This window comes from Tripterygium wilfordii, chromosome 4 (genome assembly GCF_013401445.1).
Source record: "Tripterygium wilfordii isolate XIE 37 chromosome 4, ASM1340144v1, whole genome shotgun sequence".
In the NCBI taxonomy this organism is placed as follows: Eukaryota; Viridiplantae; Streptophyta; class Magnoliopsida; order Celastrales; family Celastraceae; genus Tripterygium; species Tripterygium wilfordii.
In genome coordinates, this window is record NC_052235.1 from 8,857,818 (window position 1) to 8,868,041 (window position 10,224).

Genomic DNA, 10,224 nt, shown 5'->3' on the forward strand with positions numbered 1-10,224 from the left:
CTCTCCTAAATGGTATTGACATAGAGGTGTCTGTTGTTTCCAGAACTGCAGGAGAACCCTTGTCCCAGTTGATGTGTGTGGATTGGTGTTTGGCTGAAATGTTTTGGAATGTTTAGAACAATCAGAACTCAAATCTTTGATGATGATAGTCGAAGTCATCAGGTAGCTTGCAAATCATGCAATGAAGTCATAAACTTGGTTGTCCTGTCTTTTTTCCCCCCTATAATGCAAATCTAATTGACTCTCTTTTGACTACTCATTGGACAGGTCCCCCCACCCTTGAACAAGAATATCTTTTTTGTTTATTTTCGGTATGATACCTTCATAATATAGCGAAACATAAGCAAATGTTATATGCTAGCTTAGTACTGCGATGCAGGATGCTATTGAAATTGAAGGATTGAAGTTCCCTAGTTAACATACTATTACAAAATACTTGGCGGCGCATCATGTGTGGAAGAAATAGTAACTCAGAACTGCATAACTACATGTCTACATTATTCACGCTGTGTAAAACTTAGTTTCTGTGGCATAGCATCTGTTATCTCTTTTATTTGTGTTTCTGTGAACGCTTTGATATTTCCTTCCTTTCTCAGATATTTGTATGATTAGCAAGTTCTCTCAGAGTGGTTCGACTGCAACTGGATACTTGTTTTTTGGCATCCTGACGAGCGTTGGCTGTACAGAATCATCCTTCTCCAGAGGTTTCCACCTGTTTTGGTAATTACAATGTTATTTTTTAGAAATGTAGCTTCTGTCTAATTGAAGTTTTAACAAGCTGACCATATTTATGCACAAACAGTCTAGTCTTTAGCACTCTGTAGTGGTTCCATAATTATTTCATTAGATGTACTGAGATTGTTAGATATACGTCTTACCTATATCTGCAAACAAGGTGATGAATGAATATGCAGATTTCCAGTTTCGCTAGGTTCATTCCAGGGCACATTCGTGGCCCGCTACCAAATCCAAGAAAGCTGAAAGGCCTTAAAGGTGTCTGCAATAGATTTTTCGTATTATATACCTGCAGATAATTTTAGGATGGAGAATCTAATTGATAATTCACTATCTTGGAAAGAACTTACATCAAATCTTGTAGGATCGAACTTATATGGATTAGTGAAGACTTCTGGATCATGGTGAATGGAGACAACATCTAAGTTGACGGACCAGCCTTTGTTGATTTTGTATCCTGAGATGTAAAACATGAAGTTTCAGTGCCACATATATTTATATCTATTGGGGGTTAATTATCTCTGGCTTTGCTGATAAGTACCATTGATCTCAAAGTCTTGTGCTGCTTTTCTTGAGTACCATGGTAGTATCGTGGCTCTTCGGAGAGTCTCACTTATTACCTTAAAGTTTATGCGAAAACAATAAAATAGTTCAGAAGCTGTCACTGACGGATTATGCTGAAAAATGGAGTGATTATGCAAATTACAGTGCTCACCTTAGCTGTATAAGGCATGTTATTAACTTCAGACCAAGTGAGAGATGTTCCCTCTGTTCTTTGCACTTGAATTTGTCTATGCTCATCCTGCAAATCCAACATCAGACACCATTTATGATTTTTCTGGTTGCGATATTGCGCTGAGATAGTATGTGTTAAAATAGTACTCTGAGTTGCTCCAGAACAGGCGGATTCTCTTCGAGGAATTTGATGAGCCAAGTGAGAGCAGCAGTTGTGGTGTCATGACCTGCAACTAGCAATGTCAGTATGTTGTCCTTCAACTGTGCATCGGTGAGTTTGTCATCGTTCTCTTCTCCGCCTGCTGTTTTAGCTTGTTTCATTATCAGTGATTCCAAGAAATCTTGTCTGACTTCTCCTTGTCTTCTCCTAGATATTACAACATCTAACATGGCATACATCCTATCCCGAGCCTGGTAAACACACCCAAATCAATCATAAATCTTGTTGGTATGCACTCGACTATCGTTGAAGCAAATCTGAATAGCAAATGAGCTTACCTTAATACCACGATAAAAGGCTGTTCCGGGAACTTTGAAGGGCAAGGATGCAAAAGAGGATGAAATGAGTTTGAAATTCGCCCTGAACTCTTCCTGCTCCCTCCCAGAAGGCTCTAAGCTCATTATCATATTTCCTATGACTTGAAGAGTGAACTGTTGAATACCGAAAACTTATCGGTTAAATCGTCAGAGACTTAATTTCTTTTGACAGAAGAATAGATACTTACTGTAGAGACTTCTTCAAGAACATTGACATTTCGTCCAGACCAGCGATCTAATGTCTCAATTGCAAGAGTGTTGATGAACTGAAAATACTTTTTGAGGCCATCAACTGATAGTGGTTCCCCGATCAGTCGTCGGAGTCTCTTGTGTGCTTCTCCACTGGTCTGGAGCAAACTGGTTGGACCAAGTACTTGCTGTCCTGTATAGAACAAATTCAAGCTCACCATACCATCTTTTCCTGTTAACAAGATCTTGCTTGCTTCTCTCCCAGTCAAGAAAACAGTGAATCTTCCCAACACAAAGGACTTGAACACCTTTCCATACCTACAACTCAATTCATGAATATAAAACCAACGACGATTTTACGCACAGAGACAGTTAAGGTGATGAATTAATTACCTCTGCTGTCTTTTATTCATGAAGCTGAAAATCCCGGATGGGCTAGAAAACTCGTAGATGAATGCAATGCTTTCACCGATTACAGGCCAACCAAGGCTGCCTGGGATGTCATCCATTGGTTTTGGGGATGCCCAATACAGCAAGAAGAAGACTGAAAGCATAAAAATGCAGAAGAGGACTAAGCTTAGCAATGATATGCTTATCTCCATCACTAATCACCAACTCCGAATGAAGAACTCAATGTCTATGTAACCAGAAGTGATGGTGTCCTTAACAAAGTATCAGCACCTATTTATATATATGTATGTATGTATGTATAAGTATGTATGTATGTATGTGTTTTGTTCTTAAGATTCATCTCCAACTAATTTATAAAGGATTTGTTTATGTATACATATATACCTATGGTGATTCGTTCTGCAAAATCAACCATCTTATGATTGTCTGTTTATGTAAATGTAGTAAACAAATGGCAGAATCTAAACTTAATTGGTGTAAGTTCTTGGATTCAAAGGGTTGATATATTCATCATTTCCTTGCCGTCCTAAGTTTCTGGTTTTTTTTATTAAATCCAGAAATGAAAATTCCAAGTATAGTCATGGTCAGTTTCGTTGATGACGATGAGAACTTTGTTGCCGACAAAAGGGGAGTTGCAAAATGTCTTATTTAGAGTATATATCCTGTCTTATTTAATGTATTTATATGTCCCAAGAGTCTTTGGATATACACAGAATACTGAAAACCCGAGAAATGAAAGAGGAATGAGAGGTCTTTCTTGATGTGGATGTGGTGAGAAGATCAGATCATATTGGAAACACGGGTAGGGAACACTATAAGTTCTAGGTGTGGAATGGTTCAAATTGCTTACACAAGTAAAAACAAATATATACTCGGTCAATCCATTTTTATAAATAGACCTTTTGAGATATGTTCTCATGGAAATGTGATTATGTTTGTGTCAAGACTAGCTCCTTTCACATAAACGTATTTTCTAGGCCTAATAACCAATGATGATGGCTCAAAAAGAACAAAGTCATGTGTCCCTTCGATATAATATTGATTTATAATATTTGAACTGAACTTTTTTTAACATGATATCGAAGGGAACTCTAAGGGAGTTCTCGGTCTACTAAATGAGCCGAGCTTCACTCACGTATGTAGAAAAATGGGTATTTTTGCAATATGACTAGTCACCAGTAAGTAATCCTTGATGTAACAATCTCCCTTTGTCTCAAGGGTTGATCCCCAACCAAAAAGACGTTAAATCAAACATGGCAGGAAAAGAGTTTCTTGTGATTAAAATTGACAACAATGCACAACACTTTGGCAAGTACTCCATAATTCGTACAGATTACGACAACTTTGGCAAGTACCACCTCTGGCAGATGCAAAAGTCTAGCAACTGTATAAACTAGAAACAAGAACAATTGAGAGCAAAATCATGCTTTATACAATTATGCCCAAGCCACAGCGTCATCTTCATCCTCATCAAACGCACGCAAGGAAAATGCAACGGAAGTACTCCTCATCATGAATTATGATCAAGTATAAGATTAGATATTTAAGTTTCTAGTTATGGGGAGAGAATCTTTGTTTCCCTGTCCCTATAACTGTAGATTCTAACCATGGTAAATCAAGCACTGGCCAAAAAAAAAAGAAGAAACTTCCGAACTCTACAAGGGAGATCGTTTGCCGGGAAACATATGTCTTAAGTTTACTGAAACTAGCTACAGAGCTATTTGTTCTATACATACAACCACTATAACAATAAGTTGTCAATCAATTGTTCAATGAGAGATTCTAATAACCTCCGGCACATGTTACTATCAGTTTTTGTCCTACGACTAACACAGCCTTATGTATAGATGATACACAGAAGATATCTGAACAACACTCTTCATAACATTCCACCTGCTACGTGTAAATATTTTATATTTACAAAGATGTTACTAGACTGAATTACCTTGTATTTCCCACCACTGGATTCATGGCGTGACAATGTAAATTTCTCAGAGCCTCACTAGGTCCGGTGGTTAATGTCCAAGAAGCTGGGGTGGGGCTGACCATTTACTTTCTGACCGTTGGTGGATCTGTGAGAAACGTGAAGCTGCTGTTGGTGTTGCTGCATTTGGTGGCTGCCAAAGTGCTGCAAGCCTGGCTGGGCAGGAAACTGAGGAGGTAATGCTCTGTTACTCATAGCTGTAATTTTGCCAGTTGCCATCCTGAGACGCTGCACCTCTTCCCTCAGCGCTTCATCCAAAGCTGTGGGTGGTAGAGCAAATATTATTAAGAATCCCTGAAACAAAATTCCATTTCCTAGAACATTTGCAAAGAAATAAGAAGCAATCGCACAGTTGGATGTCGGTACTCAGACAAGCAAATCAAAATCATATACAAAAGAAAACCACTACAATCTTTACCTATTGCTCATACATCATATGTACTCCTGCCCTTTGGTCATTAAAATTAATGTTCACTAATGAGAATTAAATATCGGTAATTTATGGCAGAGAAACAATCTTCTGCTCTTTGATGTACTACATGATCTGTGCCTAAAAGTGTTGAGATTTCTAATTGCTAAAAGTTAATAAAGTAGATAATTACCCCGTTTGAAATGATGAGTGATAATAATAAATTAAATTCAATCACATGATTCCAAAGACTATAAATAAAATAGCATAAGCATTCCCATCACCAACATACCATTTCTAAGTTGTTCTTGTTGCTCCATAGCCTCTAACCGCAATTTGAGTTCCTTATTCTCAGCAGTCAACCCAGTGGCGTCTCTCTGCATCACATGAAATGTTATATGTAAATAGTTTGTATTTGACTATGCAGTTCTACGCAGTGGAATTCAAGTAGGAGCCAGTAACATGCATCACAGTATAACCCCCATATTCTAAAGTAACTAGATATCAAATGTTTGAACTTTGGGGGCATAAAGCATCAAGATGGGAAAATTTCTCACCAGTGTTTCAACCTCTAAAACCAGAGTGAGCTAAAATTCAGTGAGGCAAAAGAAATTGGGTGGCCAGGGTCCAACCCAAAGAAGAGCAGCAGCCACAGAAAAGAAATGTGGGGAAAAAATTCGAAGTATTTCAAGCAAGGGAGCAGAAAAATGACCAAAGGAAGGGAAAAGCAAAAGCAAAAACTTATGCAAAATGGGAAAACCAATTAAAAGTTGGAAAATGATTTTGAAAAAAAAGTTGATAATTCAAGGATTTATTAGGTAGGCAAAAAAAGGTAAACAACTCCCGTGCAAAAAGCTCCCGCAGTGGCGAGGTCGGGGATAGGCTGGATGCATGTAGATCTTACCATCACATAATATGTGGAGAGACTATTTCAAAGAATTGAACCAGTGACCTCTAGGTTACACCGCTACAACTCTACCATTCGGCCACATGCTCGCCAGTCAAGGATTTATTAGGTAGATACGAGGAATTATTAGAAGGCATAGGATTACACTGGTCAACCACTGAAGTTATCTTTGTTGACAGAACTTGACACGTATATTGGCATTACTGCATTAGTGCATCTAAAAGTGTCTTAGACTCGTATAAGCAATGAATGGTGTGTGACATTCCTATGTAGGTAGATACTTCCTCTCTTGTGCTTTAAGAGAGAATGTTTGTGTTGCACAGTCTTTCCCAATGTTCCACCATACTTAGAAAGTCCCAACAAAGGCATACAAGTACTGAGAGAAAAATTATACAGAATAAGTAAGATAGTCAAAGTCGAAACAAGATTAGATTGGGAACATTTACTTGAAGCATTGACAGTCATCAAGAAGTAATTTCACATAGGGATGAGCACAGTAGACTATGGTAGGCCAATTTTTCCTTACGAAATCTTGGGGGAGGGGAAGATTTGAACCCTTGTATGTGCGAATAAGATACACATCCCCCATGATAAATATTCACGTAGTGTCAAGAAAAAAAGATATAACCCATAGTATATATGGCACATGACATGTACTAAATCAGTAACATACAAAAGGTTATGAAATTTTTGAAATGAAAAATACTAGATCAAAAAAAAAAATTTGTCCACTATTCCCCATGCATTTATGAGTTGGGTGCATCTAGAATCTGCATTAGTATTAGACAACAAAGCAAAAAATAGCTGACACGTGAACAGTTCTTACAGAAAATCCTAGCACAAACAGATGTTATACAAGCAATGAAAGAATAGACTGACGAGGAAATTTGAAAATCTCAAAGCAACTTGGTCAGTTGTCAAATGTAGAAGTTAATCCAGAGGTATTTCAAGGAAGCCAGTAAACCTAGGCACCTAATCTAACATACCCATTCAAATTCAAGGTTTTGAAACAGCCTATGATTGTCACATAAATTATTGGATCTTAACTGCTGATGGCTCCATAGGGACTCCAGGATGTTTCACAACCTTGCCAACTCTGGAGTGTTTTACAAACATTCGTGAGCGTCAAGCTAGTCTATTAGAAAAGTTTAGAGAGGCTTGTTCCAGTGCTTATGAAATCTTCCAGGGGATTCAAGGCATTTGTGGGGAGAACCATATAGTCTCATGAGTCTATAATCACAAGAGACCAAAACATTAAGAAATATGTGTCTATATATAAAGATATATGAGAGAGAGAGAGAGATCAGAATGCAATTATGAACTTTCAAATATTGATTTACAGTCAAGTTTCTCGCATTTCAAATGTGGATGGGCTTAATAAATGCTGCGACGCTTACACCAAAAACCAATTACAATTGGAAATCCCGAAAAACTGTGGCTGGAGAGTTCCAGACTGTAAAATGAATAAAGATACACAGGCACAACAATTTTGGTTGAATGCAACAGGCCCAACAATTTAAATTGAGATTACCAAAAATATAACAGGGTTTGAGACTTTGGTCCACGAAAAGGTTACAGGAATACGGAACCATCCTCTTATGCTTACGTAATACAGAGGAAGTTAGTTGGATTGATATATAAATGTGCCCACGCAAGTGCCTATACGCACACAAGATATATACAAACATGTCAGATGTTAGATGTATCATTCCAAATACTAGGCTGCATTGGAGAAGAAATTAGGTTGAGCTTAGACAGCGTTGTCAAATCACAACCTTCAATGTCATCCAAATTGCATTTAAGATGTCTGAATAACTATGGTCTAGAGTTACATCTAAATGTTTTGATATAGTATAGGCATGGTTGGTGTGGCACCACTAAAGAAGCTTCACCAGCTTCAATTGAAATAAATATATTTCTGAGCCTCGACAAATATAAAATATGACAAGAAATTACAACCACATTCATTAAAAGTTCCCATAATGGGTGAGATACAAATGATTAACGTGAAGTTTGGACCAATCCACAAATATTTAGAAGGTCATGTTTCTTCTGGTATCCTGTAGCAAAGCTGATAAAGGACTTACTAACATCTTAGAAGAAAGCAAAAGGTAAGGCCAGCCAAAGAAATGCAAGAAGGATTTATAAAAGCATACACCAAATGCACCTTGAGTCATCAATTCCAATAAGAAAATCACATATATAGATTTCCCAATGAACTAGATATTAATCTACCTTCAAGAATTAATTGGTCTCCATGCTGCATTGAAGCAAGTTAGTACCTGGAGCAGCGTGACCTGTGCAGAGAGGGTGGTTGCTTCTGTCTGAAGTGTTTGCACCTTTCTCTCCAGTTCATTAGTGTATTTTATCTTCCTCTCCTTAGAACGTGCAGCAGACTGTCTATTAGCAAGAACCCTGCAACAAAAAAAGGAAAGATAATACATGAGAGGAAAAAAATTACTTTCTATTTCATCCATATACACCCAATTTCCTTCACTGAACAAAATCAACGTCTCCCACTATTAGGCAAAAATATTATCATAGAAACATGTACATAGATAACAAATAAAAAAGGCCGAGAAATTAAACAGCCAAGAGAACGAAATCATGAATAACAATTTGAATCCAAAACCAACAATTCTCCCCAGAATTCAGTGTGTTCACTTGAAATGATTAACTCGTGAATTCAAACACATGCTCTGCAGAGAATCCACAGAAACAAACAAATATATCCCTGCATTGCAAAATAATACCATACTGGGGATCTGGCATTTTCAATTACTCCAACGTCTTGTAATGTAAAATAGAGTACCGTATGTTTGTCGGAAACACGTATATAAATGGAATTTGTACAATACAAAATGAATTTAACATAATAACTTTGATAGGGTACCTTACTAGAAAGTATCTTCTTTTTTTTACTAAGATTTTGTGTAACCTCAATTACTAGTTTGAATTTGAAACAATCTATTTCATTCAAACTTCCCATTGATTTTCTTTTATATATATTATACGCGTTTTTAAGGGTTTCTCTCCCAGGAAAAACCCTAAATATAGTGCAGTTGATAGATTTTTATACTGGGGCTCGTTTTTAGCATACATTTTTGTTTTCCAAGAAGATTAGCTTCTTAAAGGAGTGGTTTATTCATTTTATGGTTCAATAGCTCAAACAACAATTATCCGAACCAGAGTATGAGAAATTCATAATCTAAACAGAAATTCCTATTTATTTTCTTTCTGTTGGGTCAAAAAATTCACGAATTCAAGAATTCAAGCAACAATATCTACAAAAACCACATATCACACTTATCATAAAATCAACTATACATCAAACAAAAAACTACCAAGCTCAAAAACTTGCAACAACAAACAAAAATTAAGAACTAATAAAACAAACAAAATAAAGTAAGAAATACTTAACCTTTTAGCTCTCTTGGGATCAATCAAAGAAAGTTCAGCGAGTTTGTCAGCTGCCATAGCTTTCTTAGTCTCATCACCCAAAACTGAGTCAACATCAAACGATCCGTCCATCGAATAACTATGCCTGTGATGATACCCTCTCTTCTCCCCTTGAGCCGCAGTAGCAGGTTTCCCGCCAAATTTATCATCTCCGGCTCCAGAATTGAGGCCCAACCCATTAAAGAAGTCAGAATCCACGGACAAGCTCCGGAAATGGTTGATGGGTTTGGGTTTGGGGGCGTTATTGGAGGAAGAGTCATCGGAAGAGTTACCGAGCACAACAGGAGCGGTAGGTGGAGTAGTATTGGAGGGATTGGAGGGAAGGTCGAGCAAGGAGAGGTCGAGCTCGGAAGGGTCGAAGAGGAGGAAGTCGTCGAATCGGAATGAGGTGTCGGAGTGGGCCCGACGGTGGTGGGTCCCTCTTTGGTGGTTTGGGGTTTCCGGCATCTGCTCTACGTCCATCGCACTCGGCTGCTTCTCCAAGTACTTGTTTGGATCCATTTCGGAGGTGGTGGTTGTGGCCGGTGTTGACAAAGGGAGAGAGAATCACCACTCACAGTCACCGGGGGTGTGTTTTGGTGGAGATGATTCATTAGTTAAGGGGGCATGAGAAATATATAAATTAGTCGGTGAGAGTAAACTCTCCTACTTTCTTTGTTTGTAGTTAGTTAGTGTTCGTTTATTATGAAATTATAAATTTATCCTTTAATGCAAATTATTGATTAATTATTTATAAAATATTTAATAAAATAATAAGATCCTAAATTAAAAGCAGAGAAATCTTACATACAATTTACATAATATCTAATTTTGAATAGAATTTTATTTGGAGTAAATGTTACTTTTAGTAATTGACAA

General features: G+C 37.5%; 2 protein-coding genes across 2 annotated transcripts; both read right to left on the reverse strand.

The window, feature by feature from the left end:
- Nucleotides 1-294: 294 nt before the first annotated feature.
- Nucleotides 295-2,868, reverse strand: LOC119997802 (abscisic acid 8'-hydroxylase 3-like). The gene is made up of 9 exons (XM_038844999.1): nt 2,590-2,868; nt 2,196-2,514; nt 1,969-2,121; nt 1,618-1,881; nt 1,451-1,537; nt 1,277-1,355; nt 1,086-1,192; nt 879-997; nt 295-712 (listed from the first exon to the last, which is right to left on the reverse strand). The coding sequence occupies exons 1-9, from the start codon at nt 2,796-2,798 to the stop codon at nt 622-624; spliced, it is 1,428 nt and encodes a 475-aa protein (XP_038700927.1). The 5' UTR covers nt 2,799-2,868; the 3' UTR covers nt 295-621.
- A 1,389-nt stretch (nt 2,869-4,257) lies between these two features.
- LOC119995917 (transcription factor VIP1-like) lies at nt 4,258-9,968 on the reverse strand. The gene is made up of 4 exons (XM_038842393.1): nt 9,329-9,968; nt 8,190-8,322; nt 5,293-5,377; nt 4,258-4,851 (listed from the first exon to the last, which is right to left on the reverse strand). Exons 1-4 carry the CDS (start codon nt 9,865-9,867, stop codon nt 4,610-4,612), a joined length of 999 nt encoding a protein of 332 aa, XP_038698321.1. The 5' UTR covers nt 9,868-9,968; the 3' UTR covers nt 4,258-4,609.
- Between the last annotated feature and the right edge of the window lie 256 nt (nt 9,969-10,224).

What these genes read in the sequence shown, in the direction of transcription:
- LOC119997802 (XM_038844999.1), bottom strand. Translation starts at nt 2,798, where the DNA reads ATGGAGATAAGCATATCATTGCTAAGCTTAGTCCTCTTCTGCATTTTT. An exon ending in CCTTTTATCGTGGTATTAAG is followed by an intron (nt 1,882 to 1,968) that starts GTAAGCTCATTT and finishes TGTGTTTACCAG; the next exon opens with GCTCGGGATAGGATGTATGC. An exon ending in TCGATCCTACAAGATTTGAT is followed by an intron (nt 998 to 1,085) that starts GTAAGTTCTTTC and finishes AATCTATTGCAG; the next exon opens with ACACCTTTAAGGCCTTTCAG.
- LOC119995917 (XM_038842393.1), bottom strand. Translation starts at nt 9,867, where the DNA reads ATGGATCCAAACAAGTACTTGGAGAAGCAGCCGAGTGCGATGGACGTA. An exon ending in GATCCCAAGAGAGCTAAAAG is followed by an intron (nt 8,323 to 9,328) that starts GTTAAGTATTTC and finishes TTTTTGTTGCAG; the next exon opens with GGTTCTTGCTAATAGACAGT. An exon ending in CACAGGTCACGCTGCTCCAG is followed by an intron (nt 5,378 to 8,189) that starts GTACTAACTTGC and finishes CATGTGATGCAG; the next exon opens with AGAGACGCCACTGGGTTGAC.